General features: G+C 46.4%; 1 protein-coding gene across 1 annotated transcript in view; it reads left to right on the top strand.

Moving 5' to 3' along the window:
- The first annotated feature begins 15,565 nt into the window (after window positions 1-15,565).
- The window catches only part of ENTHD1 (ENTH domain containing 1), a 54,250-nt gene continuing 42,757 nt past the window's right edge, over window positions 15,566-27,058 (top strand). The window contains 3 exon segments of the mRNA XM_074983912.1: window positions 15,566-15,917; window positions 21,256-21,465; window positions 26,557-26,675. Of these exon segments, the coding sequence (XP_074840013.1) occupies window positions 15,569-15,917; window positions 21,256-21,465; window positions 26,557-26,675 (678 nt within the window). The 5' untranslated portion in view covers window positions 15,566-15,568.

Below are 27,058 nucleotides of genomic sequence, written 5' to 3'. Positions count from 1 at the left end.
CTTTGCTCTTGACAGTTGAAAATCTTTTGATTGTTGAAATAAAGAGGTGGAACCTAGCAGGGGCTGAGGGCCTGTCAGTCAGATGCTCCTCGCCCCACCATTGAAGAATGTGGCTGGGCTGACCCTCAGCACGATTCTTAGGGGCTGGTAAGGCAGAGGAATAGCTGAATTCTGATTGGATGTGAGGAAGGGGTGTGGCTTGGGAGGTGATTGACAGCCACTTTGAATGCAAGATGGTGGGAGAACAGGGCATAAACATTCTCATTGGAGGAGGACAGGGATAGGCGGGCCTTTGCAGCTGATTGATGGCAGTTTGAATTTTACATCGGAAAACAATGCCTAACCGTCGGTGCTGCTCCCTTTTCCTCAGGTAAGGAGGGCTGGGTGCAAGCTCAGCTGTGTGAACCCTTTGCCCAGGCCTGTGTATGCACAAACACTGCTGCCCTCAGCCAGTTAACCCCCTGGGTCAGTGAGAGTGGGGTGAGGCCTCTCCCTCTTCAGTGCTCATGCTACCCTTGCTGGGTCACCTGCCGGGCCAGAGAGCACAGCGTGCCATGCCGTGCCCTGTTTTTACCTGCAGATGTGTGTGTCGCAGGCGGTGGGGGGGCATCCGCTGCTCAGGAGCCGCCTGGCTCCCCTTCCCTGGGTGTTGCTTGCCTTCACTACCGCCCCCCTCCTGGGCCTTGTTGCTGTAAATGGCCACTGATCACAGAAAACTGGCAGGTCCAGTCCAAGCTTACCCTCCCCAGCTTATGGGGTTGTATTTAGGATTCTGAGGACTCCCCAGGGGGTTGTTTTTGGAGTGGGGAGCCCACCTCAGTCCCTCCCTTCCTGCTCCAAACTGTCCTACTACACGAGCCCAGGCACAGTGCCAGCTGAGTAGTCACCTGTCATAACACCCACTAGCCTGCAAATGGGATTTGTCCTGTCAGTTATGAGCTCCCTTAAATGACAGGTTTAATGGACCCAAAGCCACTTCTGGCTGAACTTCCATAAAAGGCACCTTCTGATGTGTCTGGAAACCAATCATTATTACAGATGGCTGTGGAACCCAAGTAAGGGCTGCCACAGTGAATCATCAGACCCAGGGTCTACCTAGCCCATACCTTGTCTCTGGCAATGACAGAGGAAAGTGAAAGAAACCCCGCAGCTGGCATTTGTGGAATGACCTGACAAAAGGAGACATTTCTCCCTGCTAGTAAGAAGCTTGGCTCAGCGTCTTGAAAGCAGGATTTAAAACCTGTTCATTTTCTGTAGCCCATGAGACAAAAAAAAAAAAATCATTTGGTGAAACTGAAGTAAAATAGCAACGAAGGGTCCTGTGGCACCTTACAGACTAACAGAAAAGTTTTGAGCATGAGCTTTCGTGAGCACAGACTCGCTTCATCAGATGCTGGTCACGGAAATCTCATGACCAGCATCTGATGAAGTGAGTCTGTGCTCATGAAGGCTCATGCTCAAAACTTTTCTGTTAGTCCATAAGGTGCCACAGGACCCTTCGTTGCTGTTACAGATCCAGACTAACACGGCTACCCCTCCGATACTTGAAGTAAAATAATAAACAATGACATTTCAGAGACAGGAGCCCCAGAGTTCTGGATTTCATGCAGCCACTTGTCATGCTTGTGCTTCAGGGCTCGGTTCTAAATGGGAAGTCCTTTTTCAGGGCTCCGCAGCATGTCTCAGAACTTGGCCAAATGGGTTCTCAGAGAGACACATTCAGCCTACCCTCCCAGATGCCAACAGGAGTAAAAGTGCTGTTCTCTTTCAACTCCCAGCCATTCTTGAGTTTGGGAGCAATCAGGCAGATATGAACAAAATTAATCTATGCCTTTCACGTGGTAGCACAGAAACACCATAAATATGGTTGGCTCAGGGAATGCGAAACAGGATGTGAGAACCAAATGTTGATTTCTTGATTAGTAGCACAAAAGACTAGCAATGAGGCACAGTTTCATTTACTTGACATTATGTTTATGACATAAACTGGCGAACAAAAGACAATTCGTGATTCTTAATTATTAATTTCCTGGCTGTATAGTTTAGCTGTAATGTTATTTACAAGAAATGTGCATATCAAGTTTTCAATTTTTAGAAAAGATTTTTAGCAATATATTTGAGGCTAATGATCGGGGTTTAATTATGAATCAATAATAGCTATGTAGATTTAATCAGGTACATTATTCTTTAAGAGAGAGTACTGAATACAAAAATACAAAATTCCATGTATTCTTATACACAATGCTTTCTTTGTAAAAGAGGAGCTGGTGCTCAGACCACTTCCCTCTGCCCCTGCTGGGATCCTGTGTCTGGGGCTCCTGAGGTGCTGGTACTCAGTGCGGACAAGTACGGGCACAAAAAAAAGCACTGGTTAAACATAATATTTATTATGTAGGCCTAGGAGCCTTACATCATGTTGCCCCCAAAGGTTTGATTGTCATGCCCTGAGTCAGCAGTGTGTTGATTTTTGCATTCCCAATGTATTCCTGGACTTTTAATATGAGCAGTAGATTTGTACTGATGCTGCCCATGCTTTTCCTGTTCTGTGAATCGAAAATTCAAGCTGTCACTCTTGAACTTTTCACCATCACTAAATTCAATGATACACATGCCTAGCTTGGAGGTCAGTGACCACCAGGTCAAAATTCATACCAACCCCAAGCAAAGCAAAATGAATGGGGACTAGGCCCAGGAGGACAAAGGCATTGGTGCTAAGTGGTCCACTGCAGAAAGTTGTGATTCCAGTAGTTACCTGTAGTTATCAATTTATGAAAAGAAAAAATAGATCAATATGTATTGCTGCATAACCACTGTCACAGTGCATCTGTGTACCAAAGCAGAGAGATAAAGACACAAAGATAAAAGAGAAATCCTATGGCTGACATTTTTAATAGGTTCATTGAAACATATTATAAAATCAGCTTTTTCTCTGCAGGAGTGAGACAGATAAAAATTGACTCCATTTGAAGCACAAACAAGAAGGAAAGTCAGGTAGTTGTAAACTATGCAGCACCCTCCTCAGACAAATTCTTCTTTCTCTCCAGGTTCCCAGCATTTGCAACTAATGCTTTCTACAATATCTTAATTAAACCGATATATTTTCCATCCAACTTACTTGAAGCTGTGCCCACTTTGATAAAAAGGTTAATTATCTTCCTTAGTTTAAAAATTGAAGAGGTAACGTTTTGATATTTTTCTTCAAATTCATGCCTATCCTTGCGTTAAAAAATCCATCATTGAATGAATCAATCAGAATAGATAATAGTCGGAGTGGACAAGGTCATTCATTGGTGGATGAAGAGAGGAAGAAAGATGGAAAACAAACATATTTGTTATGAATTTTAATATTTTGCCTTTTGTGTGCATAAAATCTGATTACAGATTGTCTCCCTCATTGAGGCTGAGCACTTGTCAGGGCTTGAAATCAATTTGATACATGATCATGACAGCCTTTGCTGGTGACTCAGTGGGGAACTGCACAGAGATCTGCCCACCCTCATGCTAACTAATGAAAAGAAGGGAGGGAGATGGGTTCATTTCAGAAAGCTGTGAACTGACAATTCACAGGCATTGTTCAAATTGTTTGGAGACTGTGTTCCCTATCACTACCTCCACTAAAATACACCCCATGTTATGTATGTAAGCTGTGAAAACCAGGGGAGCCAACAAGATCAGTGTAGAAAAACTTTGGTTTAGCAGAGCAGTGCTCTGGCAAATGGAACCCTGTTTTTTCCTTCCTCTACCCTCCCTCTCCAGGGTGTATGGGCTATCCAGGGAGGGGTAGCACCGCTGGTGTGGGGGACTTGTTGTGTCTCTTCGGGGGCAGTTCATGAACCTTTGATCCCCACCTGGCACTCAGCTCTCACCTGTGACTCAAAGCTGTAGCATGCGCAGCAGCCACACCTCGATAAACCGCTTCGACAGGCGGGCTAAACCAGATGAGGATAGCCAACAGGTCTGAAACCTTCAATGAGATAGGCACTTGCCTATCCCAGCATGCAGAGTTGGCTCCTGTGGACTGGACGGATGAGATCAACAGAGAGATCCAGTGACCAGGAAGGAAGTTCTGCAACGCTCTGTGGAGATCGAAGGGCATGACAAGGCACTGAAGATGACATGGCCATCCACTGCAGCCTAGGAAGCCTCCAGCCATGATGACTTTTTGTACCACTGGAACCAAGCTTCTGAGGCTGAGAGCATGGAACTGCCCCATGTGACAGCTTTTCCACTTTGAACATTTTCCCGCACAGGTTCTTTGCACATTCTCGTCTCTCAAATCAGTCTGCTTTATTAGTCTACATCTTCTGTTTACTTCACAGTCCTGCGGCAATGGGGTAAAGGGCAAAGCGACAGGTGGAGGTGACCACTGGAAGTCTTAGTTCCGAACCTGCACATAGGTAGCCTGTGGACTTTGGTCACGTAACTCTGACCAGAGGAGTTCAGTAACATCCCAGGTGACTGAGCAGGCCTTTTTAGGAACAGCACTGCTTCCCCTCAAATGAGGGAGGGGGCTAGAAAAGGTGTCTCAAAAATTTCTTGTCCCAACCAAACTGGCCAGCATGCTGCAGCTGGCAGTTTTACCCTCACAGCAGTCAAATAACAGTGAAAAGAAAGATGATATTTGGAGCATGGAACGTTCGCACCCTCTTGGACTGGAAGAACAATATGAGTCCTGACAGAACGGCCCTCATAGCAAGAGAACTGGCATGCTATAATATTGACATAGCCACCCTGAGTGAGAACAGACTTGCAGAGGAAGGGTCCATCTGTGAACTGAAAGGAGGTTACACCTTCTTCTGGAAAGGCAGACCAGAAGATGAAGACAGAATCCACGGAATGGGACTTGCCATGAAGACATCACTTCTGTGCCAGCTTCCTGACCTACCAACTTGCATCAGTGAGCATTTGATCAAGCTTCGCTTCCCCCTCAACCCCTCTTGCCAAGTTACAGTCGTCAGCACTTATACCCCCACTCCAACAGCAGCAATGAAGCAAAAGAGAATTTCTACAAGAAACTTGACCATCTTGTGAAAGCAACTTCTCCTAGTGACAAACTTCTCCTGTTGGGTGACTTCAGTGCCAGAGTCAGCAAGGACTGTAGGAACTGGAAAGGGTTGCTGGGGCATCACGGCATTGGTGACATGAATGCCAATGGCCTTCTGCTGAGCTTGTGTGCAGAAAATTACCAATACTCTCTTCAGGCAGGCTGATAAATACAAAATCATATGGATGCACCCAAGATCAAAACAGTGGCACCTAACTGACTATGACATCAGTTGCAGGCGAGACATTTGTGATGTTAAGATCTCCATGGCCATGTGGGGACCTGAGTGCTGGACTGATCATTGACTCACCAGATCTGTCCTTATACTGCACATTATACTTCTGCACTGCAAGAAGCTCAAGGTTGTCAGACCCTCCTTCAACATCAGGAAGCTCCAACATACTGGTCATCATGAGTAATTTGCAGCCCATCTTGACAATGTGCTGATGTCCCATGGACCTCTGCCTGAAGACCCAACACAAAAGTGGGACCAGTCTGAAACCATGGTGATGGAATCAGCCAAGTCGACACTAGAACTGAAAAAGAGAGTTCACCAAGACTGGTTTGAAGAAAAGGACAAGACCATCATGAAAGTCTTAGAGGAAAAACATTACGCATTTCTGGTATGGCAAAATGACCAGTCCTCAGTCTCCAAACGTGACTGTTTCAAGCACCTTCAGAGTTTGGGACAGACTGTACTTTGCAAAATGCAAGCTGAGTGGTGAGAGAGAAAAGCTGATGAAGTGCAATACAATGCTGACACCAAGAATGCCAACATGTTTTTCAGTGCTATCAAAGCTGTATATGGACCTTCAAAGCCAAGTACTACACCTCTCCTGTCTGCAGGTGGCATGACCCTCTTGAGGGAGAAGAGCAGCATCAATGATGGGTGGAGAAAGCACTTCAGCGACCTTCTCAACAGGCCTTCCACTGTCGACCATGGGGCCTTAGACCAGATCCTTCTGAAACCCATGATAGACATTCTGGAGCTGTCCCCTACAATTGATGAGGTCAAAAAGGCAATCTGTCAGACCAGCTCTGGCAAAACCCTGGGATGGATGGTATCCCTCCTGAAATTTTCAAGGCAGCAGGACCAGTGTCACTTGAAGCCTTTCACAGCATTTTGATCAGCATCTGGGAAGAAGAAGACTTTCCCAAAGACTTCAGAGATGCCACAGTCATCTCGCTCTTCAAGAACAAGGGCAACACAGCTGACTGTGGAAATTACCAGGGCATCTTCCTTCTCTCTACTTCTGGGAAGATCTTGGCTCGCATCATCCTCAACTGTCTGATCACCAGCATCTCAGAGGAGAACTTACCAGAGGCACAGAGTGATTTCTGCCCAGGCTGCAGCACCATTGACATGATCTTTGCTCTTTGTCAGGTTCAAGAAGAGTGCATACAGCAGAACTTGGATCTATACACCGTCTTTATAGACCAGATCAAGGTGTTTGATACCATCAACAGAGAAGCCCTGTGGATTATCCCATCAAAATTCAGCTGCCCGAGAAGATTCATTAACCTCATATGCCTGTTCCACGATGACATGCCTGGCTTTGTTTTTTCCAAATGGCGAATCCTCAGATCCATTTGAGATATTCAATGGTGTGAAGCAAGGATGTGTGCTGGCCCTGGTGTTATTCAACCTCTTTTTCATGTGCATCCTCAGCCACACAGTTAGGGACATGGACCATGGAGTCTACATAAAGTACAGGCTTGAAGGGTCACTTCTTCTTCGAGTGGTCCCCGTGGGTGCTCAACAGTAGGTGTTGGGCTCGCCCCGGCGCCGCAGATTGGAAAATTTCCAGCAGTCTCCGTCGGGTCGCGCATGCGCCGATGTGTGCTGGTCCTTCGCGTGCTTTTGGTCACGTGCGCGATCCGGTCCCCGCCAGTTTCTTCTCAACCGCCAACAGCTGCAGACGGAATCTGCTCCGGCTCCAATGCCTGAGACAGAAAAAACTGTGTTTATTACTGTTAATAGTTATTAGTTGATAGTTTAGTTATCACTGTTGAAGTTGTTCCACGTTAGATGTGTATATAGTTAAAAAAAAAAAAAGAAGAAGAAAAAGAGAGAAGAACAGAGGCGGCCGCCTTAGGCGGTCTGCTATACTAAAGGCCATGAACGTTATCTGTTCCAGGACTGATTAGCTGTTAAGTGCCCTATTAACATTCAAAGACTTAAACGCCCAGGCAGAGGTATCTTCGCCGGGGTTTAAGAAATGTGAGTCATTCCGCTAGGCCATGCCTGCCTCAGATGGGCATAGCAAGTGCATCCATTTCCTCGGGGAGACCCACATTCCACAAAAGTGTCCTCACTGCTCTAAGCTTACAGCCAGAGCCGGAAAAGACAGGGAAATGAGGCTGAAGATGATTTTATTTGATAAGGCCCTCCAAACTGGACCATCGGAGAAGCCCCATAAAGAGGGGCCTTCAGGTTCGCACAAGAGGAAGGTGGCTTCCCTAACCTCCTCTGTGCAAAAGAAAAAGAAGCTCTCCCCAGCTCGATCCTTATCGGTAACATCCGCGAGCAGAACGAGCGGAGCACAGGGCCCTGACCCGCTGGCTGTTGACAGCGGGAAGACCGCAGCGCACATAGCTGTGCAGGGGCCTCCGACCATTAAGCAGTCAGCACCGAGGGCTCCGCAGGCGCCGGAATCGGTGGCACCAACTCCCATGACACCAAGCCTTGTGGCACCGACGGCACTGGAGCAAGAGTACCCGGCATGGGACCCAACAGTGCTGGAGGAAGCTACCCACGTGGCACCGTGCACAGTGGCACTGAGCGCGGCACCGGCTACGGTGCCGAGCTCCCTGGCACTGGAGGGGGTGGCACCTGCTCCTCAGGGACGGGGAAAAGCAAAGGCCAAAACCCGGCACCACAGCCCATCTCCAGACGTCATCACATTGCCGTTATCGCCTAGCTCACCCCCTGAGATACACTGGGTAGCAACTCCAACAGCCTGCTTCAGACCTCCATCCCTGTTCCTTCAACCACCATCCCTCTCGCTCAGACAACCTTCGCCAATCTCCAGGATGGATCCCTATGAATACTATCACAGAACATCTCCGCCGTTGTCAACGTCATCACGGAGGTCATGCCCTTCTAGGCACCATATGTACACATTCCGATCGTGGTCCAGATCTCCATTACCGGGCCCTTGCCCCTGTTGTCATGGCCGTCCTTACCATACTGAACACCGGCACAGGGGGTCCAGATCCAGGGGTAGATCCCCACCTACACCTCTCCAACACCCCTTCATACAGTCTCACTCTGTGAGAAGAACACAGCCTTCCCAGGCAGAAATTGGTCCAAAGGCCCTGGACCTCCCTTCAGAACCCTCAGAAGAGCAAGCATATGAACAAATTCAGGAACCTGAGGAATTAGAGGAGGTATATCATAGCGACGCCTCCTTGTCCTCCCCAGATGAGGCAGTAGTCCCTGGGGATATCTCCCCCCCGGACGACCTTAAGCAATTCCAAGAGCTGTTCAAGAGGGTAGCACAAACACAGGACATTCAAATAGCAGAGGTGCCAAAAAACATCATAAACTCCTGAAAAATTTGAGACCCCTGGCTTCATCCAAGATTGCCATCCCACTAGATGAAGTGATTATGGAATCAGCCACCAACATATGGCAGACTCCGGCCTCCATCCCACCTACAAATAAGAGGGCGGATAAGAAATACTTTGTTCCAGCCAAGGGCATGGAATTCCTGTTTAGCCACCCCCAGCCACATTCCTTGGTGGTCGAATCATCACAGCGTAGATCCAAGACACCCCAATATAAATCAGGAGGGTCAGATGAAGATGCGAGGAAATTAGACCTGTTCGGCAGGAAGGTCTGTTCCTCCTCTACCTTACTACTGAGAATGGCAAACTATGTGGCACACCTGTCAAACCACAACTTCGACAATTATTCCAGACTTACCTCCCTCATGGATTTCCTTCCAGAGGACAAGAAACCAGTGCTAAAAGTGATCGTCGAGGAGGGCTACGCGGCCTCATGAGCAGGAGTTCAGATTGCCCTGGATGTGGTGGACACGGCAGCATGCTCCACAGCCACAGCAGTGGTAATGCGTAGGGAATCGTGGCTCCAGACGTCCGGTATTCCCAGAGATCTGCAAACAAAAATCGTAGATCTTCCATTTGATAAACAAAAGTTATTTGCAGATTCAACCGACTCGGTCCTACACTCCAGCAAGGACTTGAGAGCCACACTTAGGACCCTTTGCATATATACGCCCCCCGCCCCCCCGTACAGGAGGAAGAAGTTTTACCCTCAGAAAAGGCGCTATGCTTATCAACCACAGCGTACACAATATCAACGGAGCTATGACCAAGGGCGCCACCAACAGCAGCAACAGTATAGGGCCCCCAGACGACATCCCCAGCAGGGTCGCGCACCCGTGGGGCAAGCCCTGAGACAGCAAGTTTGACCGGTATGTTGAGGACTGCAATATCAAGACCATCTCTCAATGCCAATCTCAGCACATGTTCCACCATCGGCTCAAACCGTTCTACTCTCAATGGCAAAACATCACGACAGACAAATGGGTACTGGAAATTATAGCCAAGGGATACACGATCCCCTTCCAATCACTACCACCACCGAAACCTCCCACCCAGTCCTTCTTCAAGGACCCCTCTCACGAGACAAGGTTAAAACAGGAGGTAGACCATCTCATGTTTATAGGGGCAGTGGAGAGAGTACCGGAACAATTCCAAGGGAACGGTTTCTACTCACGATACTTCCTAACAGAGAAGAAGACAGGAGGCTGGAGGCCAATCCTGGACTTACGGGCCCTCAACCGACATTTGCGCAAACAGCATTTCAGGATGATTACAATTGCCTCCATAATCACGGCACTGGATGATGGAGACTGGTTTGCAGCCCTCGACTTACAGGATGCATATTTTCATATAACAATTCACCCGGCACACAGACGTTTTCTCCGCTTCACAGTAGTCAGGGAGCATTTTCAATACAGAATTCTTCCGTTCGGTCTCTCTTCGGCGCCCAGAGTTTTTACCAAAACACTGGCGGTAGTATCAGCTTACCTACACAGGCAGGGTGTGTTCATTTTTCCATACCTGGACAACTGCCTACTGAAAAGGGTCTTGAAAGTAGAGGTCCTACGCATGATACACATCACTACAAACACATTCGCCTTGTTGGGCCTAGTTATCAACCTCTCAAAATCAAAGACTGAGCCCACGCAAAATATAGAGTTCATAGGGGCACGCATAGACTCTATTACATCAAGAGTATACCTGCCCGATGCCCGTTTCTGCACCATCAAATCCCTGGTACAAGTCATGACGTACAGCCCCACAGTGCCAATCCTAACATGTCTACAACTGTTGGGGCACATGGCGACCACTACGTTTGTGGTACAGAATGCCAGGCTGCATATGCAAGGCCTGCAGCATTGGTTGGCAAGCATTTACAAACCAATGTCCATACCATCCACAGGGCAGTATCTCCCACAATGGAGGTGCAAAGGTCACTGGCATGGTGGGCAGATCCCAAGAACTTACTAGTAGGGGTGCCCTTCCACCAACCACAAACTGCCATTTTTCTTACGACAGACGCATCCCACATAGGATGGGGAGCGCACATCGGCAACAAAGTAAGTCAGGGGCTATGGTCCCCCGCAGAAAAGACATTGCACGTAAACATACTAGAGCTCAGAGCAGTGTTCAATGCGTGCAGACGTTTTCGAAAATACCTGCACGGCAAAGTAGTCGGGATAAATACTGACAACACCTCCACCATGTTTTATATCAACTGACAAGGAGGGGCCAGATCCTGTGCGCTATGTGTGGAGGCAGTCCGGTTGTGGAACTGGTGCATTGTCAACAATATAATGCTAAAAGCCTCATACTTACCTGGTGTCCACAACGTGAAGGCAGACCAACTAAGCAGATGCTTTGCGCTCACACACGAGTGGCAGATCCGTTCCGATCTGCTCCGACAAGTATTTCACAAATGGGGGTTTCCCCAAATCGATTTGTTTGCCACTCACAACAACAAGCAATGCCCTCAGTACTGCTCCAGAGCAGGAATAGGACAGGGATCCTTGGAGGACGCCTTCACGGTGCCATGGAAGGGCCCTCTACTCTATGCGTTCCCTCCCACGTCACTCATTCACAAGGTTCTAGAGAAAGCCAGAAGGGAGAGAGCACACATAATACTTATAGTCCCAACCTGGGACAGACAGCAATGGTTTCCTCTGCTTCTGCGCATGTCATGCCGCCCGCCACTCACCCTACCGGTAGTGCCGGACCTTCTCACGCAGGCTCAGGGGTCCATAGTGCACCCACATCTTCAAGGACTCCACCTACAGGCGTGGCTAATCCATGGCTCAGTGCCTTAGACAGCACATGTTCAGAGGGAGTGAAACAAGTGTTGGAGTTCAGTCGAAGGAATTCCACCAGAAGGACTTACGCGCAGAAGTGGAAATGATTTATCTCCTGATGCTCTTCCAAGCAGTTAGGTCCTCTGGACGTTCCTATAACTGTAATCCTAGAATACCTGCTGGAGCTAAAACGAGAGGGACCCTCCCTATCCTCACTAAAGGTCCATCTCGCAGCTATATCAGCATTTCAACACAAAGAGGAAGGGCCAACCATATTCGCCCATCCTATTGTCACATGGTTCCTAAAGGGGCTGGCAATCCTGTACCCCCATCGGAAACTGCTACCACAGTCATGGAGCTTGGACTTGGTCCTCCACACACTGTCGGGACCACCCTTTGAACCATTGGCCACGGTACCCCTCCGGTTACTTACCATGAAAACAACCTTCCTTCTTGCGATTATGTCAGCCCGCAGGGTGAGCAAACTTGCAGCAATAATGGCAACGCCACCCTGCACACTCTTCTCAAAGGAAGCAGTGATCTTACGATTACACCCAGCCTTCATTCCAAAGTTTTCCTCAGAGTTCCACATTAACGAACCAATAGTATTACCCTCATTTTATCCTAAGCCTCACAACTCCAGCAAGGAGGCACGGCTGCACCTACTAGATGTGAGGAGGGCATTGGCCTTTTACATAGACAGAACTAAGCCCTTCCGGAAAACGGACAGACTCCTGGTGTCTCTCGCACCCAGGTCGAAAGGGGAAGGCCTATCCTCACAAAGAATTTCAAATCACATCGTATTCTGCATAAGACTGTGTTATGAGCTTTGTAAGACCCCTCTGCTAGTTCCGCCTAGGGCTCACTCCACCAGAGTGATGGCGGCATCGACAGCCTTCTTCAAAGGAATTGCATTAAAAGACATCTCCAGAGCGGCAACTTGGTCATCTTACGACATCTTCGCCAAGCATTATGCCATGCACCGGGTGTTCGATGAGGATACACGCCTATAGACAGCAGTCCTTTCAAGGGCAAGCTGCACATAAATTGGGTACCCACCTCCTTATTTGGGGTCACTGCTGGGTAGTCACCTACTGTGGAGCAGTCACGGGGACCACTCGAAGAAGAAAGAGAAGTTACTCACCTGTGTAGTAACGATGGTTCTTCGAGATGTGTCCCCATGGGCGCTCCACTACCCACCCGTTCTTCCCCACTTCGGAGCTCTGTTTCGTGTTTTTCAGAAGCATCCAGGGCGGTTGGTCAAGGAACTGGCGGGGACCGGATCGCACACGTGACCGAAAGCGTGTGAAGGACTGGCGCGCATTGGTCCATGCGCGACCCGACGGAGACTGCTGGAAATTTTCCGATCTGCAGTGCCGGGGCGAGCCCGACACCTACTGTGGAGCACCCACGGGGACACATCTCGAAGAACCATTGTTACTACACAGGTGAGTAACTTCTCTTTTTCAACCTTCATCATTTGAATGCTAAAACCATGACGCTTGAGAGGCTCATCCTTGAAGCCCTTTTTGCTGATGACTGCACTTATGGCACACAAGGAATCTGATCTCCAGCTTATTGTCAACAAGTTTGCTGAAGCCACTTGCCTCTTTGGTTTGACCATCAGCCTAGGAAAGACCTGGGTACTGTTTCAGCCTGCTCCAGGATCTGCTGCCCTCCTTGTTTCAAAATCTATTGAAGGAACAGAGTTAAAAACAGTAGATGAGTTCAAGTACTTGGCAGCCAATGATGGCTGCCTTGACAAAGAAATCAATTCCAGGATCTGCCAGGCCACCAGGCAACTAGGACGTCTGAGAGCGTGAGTGTTGAATCAGCACAATATCTGACAGTCGACTAAAATGAAAGTGTACAAGGCTGTAGTCCTGACCAGTCTCCTGTTTGGATGTGAAACCTGGACCTTGTACAGAAAACATGTGAAACTCCTGCAGCACTGCCACACACCTAGCCTGAGGTCAATACTACACATTCAATGGAAGGACAGAGTCACGAACCTGGAAGTCCTTGCAGAGCAGGAACCACCAGCATTGAAGCCATGATTTTGAAAGTGCAGCTTCACTGGACAGGGCACGTCATACAAATGGAGGAGTCAAGAATCCCAGAGGAACTCCTCTATGGTGAACTCTCCCAGGGCAAAAGGAATCAAGGTAGGTCTTGCAGGAGATATAAAGACTGCATAAAGGCCAACCTTGCTCATGGTGGATTAAAGCCAAAGCAGCTAGAGCAGAATGCAGAAGACCGAACGGGCAGGTGTGCTCTTGTACAACACACGTATGACAACTTTGAAGAGCAGTGATGCATACGCCTGATTGATGCTTATGAGAGGAAGAAAGCAATAGCAGCAGCTGCTCTGCAGAGCCAGGACAATTCCCTTGCCCCTACTGTGAATGCCCATGCCGTTCAAGTCTTGGACTCCTCAGCCACATGCGAGTCCACAACCGATGAGCCTGTGCAAGCTTAAAACATCATCGGACATGATGGACCAACAAGACACCCCCTTTCCTATTTAGAGGAGAAGAAGAGAGAAGGGTCACTGCAGAGGGACATGAGACCCTTTCTTTTTGTTTTCTTACCTGCATACACCATCCTAGCAATATAATTTAGCTTCCACCAGCCCATGTCTGAATCTAGTACTGTATTTGAAGTTGGATCTCTTGTATCTGTGTACAAAGTTCTAAATGCAGGGGCACCATACAAGCAACATGAAACCTTGGTTTAACAATGGAGAGTATAGAATCATAGAACACTAGAACTGGAAGGAACCTTAACAGGTCATTGAGTTCAGTCCTCTGCCATCATGGCAGGACCAACATCATCTAGACTATCCCTGATAGATGTCTGTATAATCTGCTCTTAAATATCTCCAGTGATGGAGATGCCATAACCTCCCTAGGCAATTTATTCCAGTGTTTAACCACCCTGACAGGAAGTTTTTACTAATGTCCAACCTAAACCTCCTTTGCTGCAGTTTAAGCCCATAGTTTCTTGTCCCATCCTCAGAGGCCAAGGAAAACAATTTTTCTGTCTCCTCCTTGTAACCCTCTTTAAGGTACTTAAAAACCGCTGTCATGTCCCCTCTAAGTCTTCTCTTTTCTAAACTAAACAAGCCCAGTTCTTTCAGTCTTCCCTCATATCTCATGTTCTCTAGACCTTTAGTCATTCTTGTTGCTCTTCTCTGGACCATCTCCAGTTTCTTCACATCTTTCTTGAAATGTTGTACCCAGAACTGGACACAATACTCCAATGGAGACCTAATCAGCACTAAATAGAGCGGAAAAATGACTTCTCGTGTCTTGGTCACAACACTCCTATTAATGCATCTCAGAATCATGTTTCTTTTTTTGCTACAGCATCACACTGTTGACTCACATTTAGCTTGTGGTCCATTATGACCCCTATATCTCTTTCTGCAGTACTCCTTCGTAGATAGTCGCTTCCCATCCTGTACATATGAAGCTGATTGTTCCTTCCTAAGTGGATGTACTTTGCATTTGTCCTTATTAAATTAGGATATAGACTTAATTAAGTTTGCTGGATAATGCTATGTTCTATTCATTCTTCTACCTCCAGTGTTTAATATTCTTAACACCTAATAATAATGGTCACTAATAACTATATTTAACACTTTCACAGATGAGAGAAGTGACGTAGAAAGAGATTTAGTAACTTGCCCAACATCAGCAAATTAATGACAAGGCATTAGCAAAACAGAGGTGACCTTCCTTCCAGTTTATTGACCCACTACAGTATTTCCTAAGGAAAACCTAAGTATCCCTCTCATTACAGTCTCTCCTTTATGGCCATCAATCATAGCTGCTATACTTCTGGATAGGGACAGGTAAGATGGGTCTCACTTTTGGGGAAGCTTGGTCCAGAAGGTAATGCCTTAGGTGATGCCTTATGATTTCAGTCACAGTGCTGTCCAAGTTTGCTGGCCTGTTAGTGATTAAAAAACTAAGAATTATATTGGCCTACCTCTCTTGCTCCAGAATTTTGATTGGATAACAAGTTATATGTGCTCCTTGTATTGTTCTGTTTGCAGAATCATTGAGGTTTGCAGAGGCGGAGACTAAAAACACATAGGCAGGGACAGCAGCACGGGCATTTCTTACCAACTTTATCAGCTGAGCAAGAATCTATCATCTCTATGGCACTCAGGAGGCACCTGAAGAACTTCATGAAAAATTATTCTGATTCTGAGGTCAAAGTCAGGGAAGCAACCTCTAATGAACCCTGGGGTCCCTCTAGTTCACTAATGTTAGAGATCAGTGACCTGACATACAATACAGCTTCACTTTTAGAGATTATGAACATGATATGGCACAGGATGAATGACCGTGGAAAGAACTGGAGGCATGTGTACAAGTCCCTCATGCTCCTGGATTATCTCATCAAGAATGGATCAAAGAAAGTCATACAGCATTGTCGAGAGGGGCTCTTTAACATTCAGGCATTACAGGACTTTCATTATATAGACGAGGCTGGAAAGGATCAAGGTAAATGTAGCTTGACAAGGTCTGTCAGTTAAAATTAAGAATGTTTTAGGGGGGTGTTATTTAAACTAATTACTGGAGGAAATACAGCAAGTAATTTTTGCTGCACTAAAGGAAAAGTCAGGAAGGGGATAAGGAGGAAGAGTTCACCCCGGTAGCAGAAATAAAAAAGATACGTAAAAATGCTACCATCTCGAGCAAATAGAAAGCCCAGCCCTATTGAAGTTGAAGAGGCCAGAATTTCACCACATGTACCTAATGTTCCATTGAAAGAAGTTTACATGCAAATATAGGTGAGATGGATTGCTTGGAATTGGGAGGAGATTTTCATGCAGTTGCCAGTTCTGACAAATGGCGAGATGAGACTAAGGAAAAGGGTGTCATAATGCTAGCTGAGAAGAAAAACAATGAAATGGGTTCGATTGGAGATATGAGAGTGTTGTGCTTTACACAGAAATTCTCTTGATCGTATATGGAAACCTAAGGGGACAAGATCCCTTGAGGGAGGTTGGGGGGTAGCTCAGTGGTTTGAGCATTGGCCTGCTAAACCCACGGTTGAGAGCTCAATCCTTGAGGCTACCATCTAGGGATTGGGAAAAACAGATGTCAGGGATGGTTCTTGGTCTTGCCAGGAGGGCAGGGGACTGGACTAGATGACCTCCTAAGGTCCCTTCCAGTTCCAGGAGATGTGTATCCCCAATTACATATAAACCTCAGAAGATAAGCATATTAATATGATAGTGCTGTAACTGATATGTGCCTCTCAGGGCATGAAGGATATGTCTAAATGGCAGTTGAGAGGATGCTTCCCAGGGCCAGTAGACAGACACATGTTAGTTCAACTCAAACTATTGTGCTAAAAATAGCAATGTGGCTATGGCAACTCAGGCTATCCATCTGAGCTTGTACCTGGGGGGGACAAGCAGGAGTGTACTTGGACAGGTATCCCATGGCCTCCCATCTGTTTTTAGCATTTTAATTTGAGCGGAGCAGTCTTAACCATTCCAAGAAGCACATATACCCTGCCCTCAGTGGCATGCCAGAGGTGTACCTTGATTAGGACACAAATGCTGAAGCATCTAAATTTTGTAATATCTAGCAATGATACTGTGTAACAAAGGGCTTAATGCAGAAATTCATGGAGGACAGGATTTTCAGTGGCTATTGGCAAGGATGCAAAACCATGCACTGAAGTGTTTTTAGCCTCTGTTTGCCAGGAAGCTGGGAGTGGGTGACAGGGGAGGAATCACTTTGTGATTACCCATTCTGTTCATTTCCTCTGAAGCACCTTTCATTAGCTGCTGCTGGAAGATGGGATACTGGGCTAGATGGACCATTGGTCTGACCCAGTATGACTGGTCCTGTGTTCTTAAGTGTTACAGAGCCAGTAAATAATGGTTACAGTGATACAATTACATTTGTTATTAGGTCAGGATCATGCTAGACAAGTAGATTTTGGGTCAGTATGCCAATGAAATTTATTATATTTAAAGTAAATGCTTGATGTTTGTCTTTGGGCATATTTGCCATCAGAACTCCAGTACACTGGCCCATCTCGGAAACAATGGAAGGAGAGTCAGTTGGAGAACTTGATGGCATAAGAAATTGAGATATGAGGCCTTTTATCTTTATTACCATTGTAATCTGTATGACTCTGGTTGAAATTTGGAACAAGTTGGTAACAAACGAAAGTCCTTTCTGTCCAATATATGTTTAGCAACCTTTGTGAAATAAGTTGGAAGTTGCCAGATTAGTAGAAAAGCATCCATATAACAGAAATAGCCACCTCATTTCATACTAATTCATTCAATGGTCGGCAATCTCAACAGAACAGAGGCCACAATAATAGAGGGTAGGCCATCTTCTAGCCTGAGAAGCAATTCTTCCAGGTTATTATTGATGACATACTGGTGGGGTGGCATAGGAATTTTGTCCTGTCATTCTCCATGATGCATTGGTTGCCCAGCGAAAGAGAGTTTCCCGGTGTTAGGTTTTTATGAATCTGGAAACTTTAATGAAGACTACATCAATTTTAAATAATAAAGCCAACTGAAGTGTACTATAATTAAGAATGAAACATTAATACAATCATGGGAGAGCTAAGTAAAAAGTAAATTAAATTATATATGGGTGTTTGTAGGTCCTAGGGGATAGCATGCTGGACTGGAACTCAGCAGACCTGGTTCAGCCACTGTCCTGCTGGTAACCTCAGGAAAGTCACTTCACCTCCTGAGACATCAGCTTCCCCATCTGTGAAAAGTTGATAATGATACATAGGCCAGGTCTACACTCAAGCTTAAAGTCGATCATAGATAGGTCATTCCAGCTATGGCGATTTCATATCTGGAATCAACTTATCTACAATTGACTTACCTGGCTGACCTCACTGAGGGAGGTCAACCGGAGAGTTTCTCCCAATGGGAGAGTTTACCCCATCAACCTCCCTTACTCCTCACGTGGCTGAGGAATATAGGGGTCGACTGTTGACCCCTGATAGTTCAATTTTGTGGGTCCCCACTAGGCAAGTGAAACTGAACCCTGGCAGGCCAACCCAGACTGGGTTGATCTACCAGGTAGTATATATGTACCCTTACTTTCCTTTGTAAAGTACTTTGAGATCGATGGATGAAAAGCACCACGTAAAAGCTAGGTTATATTAGTACCCTTGTGTTTGGTAAACATTTCCTTTAAAAAACTGTCATATTCACTAGAACAAAACAACAACAAGACCCAATAATAACACAGCTTTTAATGAGAACTAGGGTTATTTACACAGGAGACAAACTTGTTCATCAAGTCAATTTGCTATTGGGGGAACAAATACATGGAGTATAGTATTATGTATAAAACTTATTCCTGATGTGGTGATCCATGAAATTACAGTTAATTTTGTTGAAATGGGCCATTATAATTTTAAACAGAAGCGAAAGAAAATGAGAAAAAGGAGGTAAACTGCTAGGAGCTGAACTTCAAAGACAAGATTAAATTATTACTAAGAATGTAGCACTGCTGGGAGCAGCATGAGCAGGTAGATGAAACTACTGGCCTGGTGGCTCTGAGACCTGATGATGCATCCACCTTGCCATAGTAAATTAGATGAATTATTGGTAGTGATGGGCTTGTCACATTGAACAATTCACGTTCCCATGTGATGTATGTAAAAGTGAATTCCAGCTGATAAAAGCTTAATACAGCTCCTAGTGTCTTTGAAATGCCAACTATTTGTATCTGTCCTGCAGGACAAAATAATCACACCATGGCTCTAAATCATGACACTGCTAAAGCTCAGTTTTCATGTAGCGATGCTGCAGCAGTGCATGATGATGTTGCATCATTTGTTATGGATATGAGAATGAGATTAAATAAATTCAAGATTAGTTAACCATCCTGAAAGACGTGGAGTGTCATGGGAGCCAGGGCCATGAAAACCAGAACTGTCCCATGACTATTAGGATTGCAGTGACCCATGTTCTCTCTAATTTTTTTCCATGCATGGGCAGAATAAATTTTGTTATCTGCACTGACTGCTGTGGCTGTGGGCACTCTGCTAATCATCCGGGCAGCACCTGAATCTCTCCTGTGCAGCCACCCAAGCACTCCACTTAATGAGGAGTACTGGCAGTGACCTCTCACATCTGCCTCAGCCAAGTGCCTCAGTCTCAGCACTGTTTAAATCTATGGCAGTATGCAGGTCAAGTCACAGAAGTTTGCAGTGCCTGAACTCCCCAGTTAATGGAAACAGCATCCTGAAACTATCAGCTGCTAATACAAGAAATAAATAAAGCTGGTCACCCTGCAGAGGAGAATCCCAGAACAGAATTCACTTGGTGGGTGATACAGCCTGGAGATTAGAGCAGCTATCAAATTCAATGTTTGAAACACTTTTGGGGGTAGAGAAGGAAAGTAATATACATTAGTACAACATCTTAATATTGGATTCCGATAATTAGATATGTCTCAGTAAAAAAGATGTGAAAACACAGAAGATACAGAGAACAGCAGCACACCAACGCTTGCTACCTGCCATCAGAGGGATTCTCTCACATGTTATGGCTCCCCACTCAAAACTCCAGAATGAGAGGCAACACTCCTTTGTCCTTCCACCTCCCAGTGTCTACAGTACAAGAGGAATCACCATGATATACAGCCTCTAGTATAGCTACAATATAATGATGTCTCTGTTTGTTTCCCTGATAACTATTTCAAACAGTGAATTTGCTAGGTCTTTGTTTCATTACTGTCTCAACCTCCTGTGAATCTCCTAAGCAGAGACACCAGTTTTATTGAACTGACTCCATTGCAACTAGTAATATTGGGATGTTTTTTTCACACACATGCTAAACACAGTAGATTTTGTTAGAAGAATATCAACAAGTTTGACTTTTTTCCCTCTATAGACAAATTCATTTTGATAGGATAATCATGTTTTTTCTGAGAAAGATCTTTAATATTGGACGTCTTCCAGGGACCCTAGCATTTTTGGGCTTGACAATCTTATTCCAGAAGCTGAAGATATAAGAACATTTCAGCCTCTTTCCTTTTTCCCCTATAATTCACATTGACACCAATACTCCCCTTGTCACTACACACAGCCATAGCCAAATTTTAATGGAAAAGCCCTACATACTTGTGCCAGCCTACAGGTTGACAGTGTTTCTCAGTGCCATGCACATGGACTGTCAGGGCCTAACAGAGAGAATACCCTATTGCTCCCCCTGTCCTCAAAGAGGCAAGGAAGAATTCTGCTTGAATACTTCTCTGACCAAGGAATAGTATCCTGCTAAGAGCATTCAGCCAAAATAGCAGGTTACTACAAAGCTGGTTTGTGGAAGAAATAAAGGGAGCAAAAATTTCAGGAACCATACCCTAAAACCATGCTTCAGGTTATAAACCACACGTGCAATATTTTAACCTCTTGTCAGCTGCTCAAAAAAATCTGCTAAAGACAACTGCTTACTGAAGCTTAGTCTACACTAGTCAATTGCAGATACACAATTCACTGTTCTCACTAAGGAAGGTCGATGGGACAGTTTCTCCTGTTGACATCCCTTATTCCTTGTGATCATGACTACAGGGATCACCTGCTGATCCCTGGTAGGTTGATTTTGCTCTTCCCCACCAGGCGAGTTGATCTTCCAGGTAATGCAGATGTGGCAGTGTGACCTGAGATCTTGCCTTCTTGGCTCCTGGTTCTAAACAGCTCACTGTCTTTAGCCACTTTGCACTTCTCTGTAGCTTCTGGGACCCATGATGTATCCAGTTGGCCATCATAGGATGGTGACTTCCTAACATATTTACTGAATATTTCTTTTCTTTAAAGTAGACCTAATTACTTCAACAGGTTATCATGTGAGAGAAAAATCTAAGCAAGTCAGTGCTGTGATAACAGATGAGAGACTGCTACACAATGAACGTGAGATAGCACGTAGGACGAGGCATCGGACCTCCTATGCAATGTTATTCCCTAAGAAGGCCACTGCCAAGGACTGCTCACCAGTGATGCCTGCCTCTGAGCCCATACCAGAGCTTCCTGAGTCTGTCAAAATTCCCCGTAAGTATTTTAGGATTAAACTGCAAATTTACCTGTGCCAATGCTTTAACCAACTGTTCAAGTGGGGCTTTGCATTAGCAAACTTAAAAGATTACACTGCCAAACATATTGAGGAAAGGCTTAATAGACAAGAGAGGAGGACATGTTTGCAGGAGCAAAATGATGGGTCTTTCTGTACTAGCCTTTCATTTGTCAATCTCAAATGAAGTGGACGTTGGGGTTTTGTGGTAACCTAATCCATATACTAGGGAGCATTTCTCCTTCTCGGACAATCTCCACCCCATTTTGTGTGGCTTGATAGAGTTGATAATCTTTACTCAGGACTGAAATATCAGTGGGTACTGGTGGTAATTTGATAGAAGTGCACAGGGGACACAGAACTGGAATAGCAAAGGGGTGTTGTAGGTCAGCACTGAGGTGCATTAGAAGAGCTGTATGGAGGGTGCAAATACTGGAACTGCAAGAAATGCTGCATGTCTGAGTTCTGGAACAGGCGGAGCAGTGAATCATCTAGGCCGCGTCTACGCGTGCACGCTACTTCAAAGTAGCAGCGCCAACTTCGAAATAGCGCCCGTCACGGCTACATGTGTTGGGCGCTATTTCGAAGTTGAAATTGATGTTAGGCGGCGAGACGTCGAAGCCGCTAACCCCATGAGGGGATGGGAATAGCGCCCTACTTCGAAGTTGAACGTCGAAGTAGGGCACGTGTAGCCGATCCGCGTCCCGCAACATCGAAATAGCAGGGTCCGCCATGGTGGCCATCAGCTGAGGGGTTGAGAGACGCTCTCTCCAGCCGCTGCGGGGCTCTATGGTCACCGTGTGCAGCAGCCCTTAGCCCAGGGCTTCTGGCTGCTGCTGCAGCAGCTGGGGATCCATGCTGCAGGCACAGGGTCTGCAACCAGTTGTCGGCTCTGTGGATCTTGTGTTGTTTAGTGCAACTGTGTCTGGGAGGGGCCCTTTAAGGGAGCAGCTTGCTGTTGAGTCCGCCCTGTGACCCTGTCTGCAGCTGTTCCTGGCACCCTTATTTCGATGTGTGCTACTTTGGTGTGTAGACGTTCCCTCGCAGCGCCTCTTTCGATGTGGTGCTGCCGAACGTCGAAGTTGAACGACGACGTTGCCAGCCCTGGAGGACGTGTAGACGTTATTCGTCGAAATAGCTTATTTTGATGTCGCTACATCGAAATAAGCTATTTCGATGTAGCGTGCACGTGTAGACGTAGCCCTAGAGACTTAAACAGGAAAGGATGCAGTGTATAAGAATTTAGGTGCATTGGAAAAACCAAGTCAAGATAGCAAAACTGGAACAACAGGAATCATGTATTGATACACACTGGCAACAGTGTGGGAGAGGGAGTAGCAGCACATCACTTGTGCAGCATTGTGCTTAACCCTAGACCAGTTTAGGGCAACCTGTCACCCATCAGGGTATTACACTGGTGGGCCATAAGACATTTTTCTTACGTTGACGATCCACAGGCATGGCTCCCTGCAGCTCCCAGTGGCTGTGGTTTGCCATTCCTGGCCAATGGGAGCTGCAGGGACATACCAGCTGCCACATCCTGGGGTTCCTATTGTCCAGGAATGGTGAATTATGGCCACAGGGAGCTGCAGGAGGCCATCCCTGTGCGTGGTCACTGTACATAGAAGGTCTTGCGGCCTGCCACTGGATTACCCTGATAGGTTGTGTCACTGCTGCTCTTGACAGGACAGTCAATCTTGCCGTTTTGAGACCATTAAAATTCATGAGCTGTACAACATATATAGGAAAAAGGAAGAAGCCTATTCTTTGGGAATTGGGCTATGTTTAAAAAAATATTCCTCCAGTGCTCAAGCTGATTAGTCCTTTCAAACTAAACTGTCAGGCAGTATCTACAGTGACAGAACACATGGATAAAGTGAGTCTGCTCTGTTGCGTACTAAACTAATGTGGCTGTATGCCAAGAAAGAGAAAGATGGCCTACAGGTACATTTATTTTCAGAGGTTTGACTCCTGCATTTATCCATATTGTACATGATGAGAATCTGACAAGCATCTAGGCTAGCCACCCACAAGTAAATAAGTCCACATTGAATTTTGTTAAATGATATAAGAAAGTAGTGGAAGACTTGCATAAAATGACAAGACTTTGTCACACATGAGGAGCTCTGAAACAGAGAAGAACAAGAACCACATGACATTTAAATCAAGAGAAGAAAGTAGGGTTAGATAGGCCACACTCAGAAAACCATCATCCAGCATAGTCCATCAAGATCTCAAAGGGAACCCTCAAGGGAAACACAAAAGAGGAAGACCTCAGACAACGTGGAGAAGATCTATGAGACTGAAGGACAACAACTGGGCTACTTATGGGGTCAGCTAGAAGTTTTGTCTGGAGACAGAGTGATATGGAGGAGACTTGTAGATGATCTATGCTCCACTCAGAGTACAAGGGTTTAAGTCAAATAAGGGCAGAGAGAGATGGTCTGTCAGTCCCATGACCCGGGAGCGGTGATGTGTGTGCCCTGCATGGTGGGCCCTGCTGCACATGGACTCCATGATGCCTTGGCGATGGGACTCACCGTTTCCAGGCCCCCCTTCCCAGGGCTCCCCCCCCCGAGGAATGGGGTAGTGAGCAAGGTTGGGGGGAGGTCTGGCCACATGGGGGTCCCTGCATGGGTGGCATGTGAGTTGGGTGTGGCCTGGCCCTCTCCAGGCCTCCCCACCCAACATGGCTGTGGCTCACAGTGCTGTCCATGGGAGCTGGTGCTGCCTGCCACCTGCCAGTGTGCCTGTGTGCCGGGGGTACACCCCTTGATGGTGTGTGTGGGATTTTGCCATCTCCTGGGTGGCTGGCGTACTCCCAGCCCTCCTGCCCCCAGGATGGGCATGACATGTTTGTCACTTGCCAGAGGGTCCCTCAGCAATGTCAGAGGATGCCCAGCTGGAGGTCACCTGGCTGGAGGTCCCTGAAGGGACAGCAATGACCAGGGCCCCATCGGAGGATCGTCCAACTGGGCTTCAGGCTCTGGCTTCAGCCATCTGGGGTGGGTTGTGGATCCCAGCTGGTCCTGGGCCATCTCCTCCACCATCTCTGGTGCCGGCAGAGTCTCCTAGACTGCTGTATCGACAGGGCTGCGGGAGATGGGGGGGCTGTCCTTGTCCACGAGGAGGCCATGCAGCTTCCTGTAGTGGGGGCAGGTGGTTGGCCCTACCCCCGAGCGCCTAGAAGCATCCCTGGCATGCGCATACCCATGGACCTGGCTCCAAGGTGCAGGTGGGTTGTCCGTGGGCAGACATGCTGGTTGCCAGCCAGCTGTAGACAGTGGCGTTCTGCCTCCTCACCACTGACGCTCGCAGGATTTCCTTGTCCTCCCATAGAGCGAGGAGGTCCCACAGCTCAACCTCACTCCATGAGGGTGCCCTCCGCCTGGCAGCTGGGGCGGGCTCCTGGGGCCCCTCTGAGTGCTCTGTCTGAGGGTCATATGGTGGCTGCTCTCAACCATGGTGCGCCCAGTCTCTTTGGAGGGTAGTATGAGGGTATGCAGTGCTGGGTTCGCATACTCCCTGCCAGCATGCTTTCAGCTTCCTGCCATGGGGTTGTTGGGGCTCTCTGCGCCTTTAAGGTGGCCAAACGCAGGGAGCACGGATCTCCGCTAGCTCTGGCCAGGGTGTCTCCACACTCCAGCTGGCTGGTGCCATGGAGGGGCTACAGAGTGTCTACACACACCTTCTTTCAAAAGAAGGTGCTCTTTGTGGTCCGGGAGCAAAAGACGACTTCTAGAAGAAGTGCCATGTTCTTTTGAAAGAAATTCGAAAGAATGCATTTTGTGTGTGAACGCTCTTTGTGTTCTTTTGAAAAAGGGTCTGATTTTCTGAAAGGGCCTGATTTTCTTCTTGGAATGTTTATTTCAGCACAATCATTTTAGTTTAACTGACAAGAATCACAAAACATTCTGATGTTGCTGAATCTGCATTTTTGTTTGAATAAAGTTTCACACACCTGTACATGGGGGTGATTTACAGAGACGCTTGTTAGTTGATCATCCATGTTTGTGAACTGCAGTGGGGAGTCCCATCCAGGCCTTGTCAGTTTTAGGAAAGTTACCACATGGCTCTGGAGTATAAGGGATTGTCCATCGAAAAGCTGCCAGAATAAACAATACTGTATTAACTGGTTTTTTTTTAACCATAAAATCAGGGCATCAAATGAAGGTGTTTTCTCTCAGAGTTCTCTTCCTTTCTCTCTCGTTTTTACACACACAGTCCCACTCCTATTCACGTTGCCATGTGAAATCAGAATACTGAATATGTGTCATCAGAATTTTTTCCATAACAATAAGGGCATTAACTCAAGTAGAGAATTATGATTCATTGCAGCACTAGGTAAGAATTTTTTTTGGATTAATTACTATTAATTAAGCTAAACTTCTTTAAGAGACATAACTGCAGGTGGAAGGGATAGAGGGTCTAATATAAAACCGTCTGAAATGGTAGCAAATAAAATAAAAATATTAATGGCAACATCATTTCATTTTTCTTCTCCTATTTTTCCACGTGTCTCTGAACAAAGTTCTCTTTTAGCAGCTTGTGGTCTTCAAAATTTGTCATTATCTTTTCAGCTGGTCTCTAAACTCCTGTGATGTGCAGCAAACGTCTGCCACGCTGCAGTAATAACATTCCTTTAAAATAATAATTAGAAGGCTTGGTGACAGGGAGGGGATGATGCTGGTACTAGTTTGCTGTGCATTCATTCCTCTCTCGTTTTTCCGTATGTGAGCAGAATGACCCTGCTTCTTGCATTTATTGTACCTGATTAAAAAAGAAGGCATGTTGTACACACAAGGGACATAATATGGAAAGGGACAGGTAAGAATAGGAGGACTGTGCTGAATTTTGACTCTTTCTGGGTTTGTCAATTATCATAGAGAGTTAGAGAAGCTGTTAGTATTCAGTCCCAGTCATTGGCAGGTGGCACGGCGGTTAATGGACCAAATGAGGCTTCAGAGGCATTTTTCTACCTGATAAACTTCAGGAAATTTAACACCTGCATAAAACTTGTTTTGTCTCTTTTGCCAAAGTAATATTTTCTAAAACATTTCTTTCATTGACAGACCTTTTTCCTCAAGCAGCATGTGTGCCACAGCAGAACCAGCCTTTTCAGTTGTCAGGGATAGCAGTAAGGGCCCAGGAAACAGTGGCATCCCAAATCTTTCCTAAGAAGTCATCAGAGGTAAGAGCTACAGGGAACCATGCTACTGGGGAAGGGTGCCTCTGTCAGTCTGTTCTGATCATTATGCTGTTTAGTGCCATGACCCTGAACGGTACGCAGCAGAGAAAACTGCGGGGTGTTTCTAAATTAGGATGTGGTCTCAGAGCCAACGATAGGATTTGTGGGTCCCTGGTCTACTGGAGAAAGGGCAATTATGCTGTCCACTCTCTCCTCCCTCTAGCACAGGGGTTCCCAGACTTTTTGGCTTCATGCCCCCCTTTTGATTTTTGAGAAACCCTCATGCTCCCCGCTACTTCTGTACCATAATTCCACCCCCTTTTGACAAAAAATTCCATTTGTAATTTAAAATGAACACAAAATTTGATATAAAAATGTTATTTGAA

This window comes from Carettochelys insculpta, chromosome 1 (genome assembly GCF_033958435.1).
Source record: "Carettochelys insculpta isolate YL-2023 chromosome 1, ASM3395843v1, whole genome shotgun sequence".
NCBI lineage: Eukaryota > Metazoa > Chordata > Testudines > Carettochelyidae > Carettochelys > Carettochelys insculpta.
Note: the sequence above shows the minus strand (reverse complement) of the source record. Positions and strands in the feature narration are given on the sequence as shown.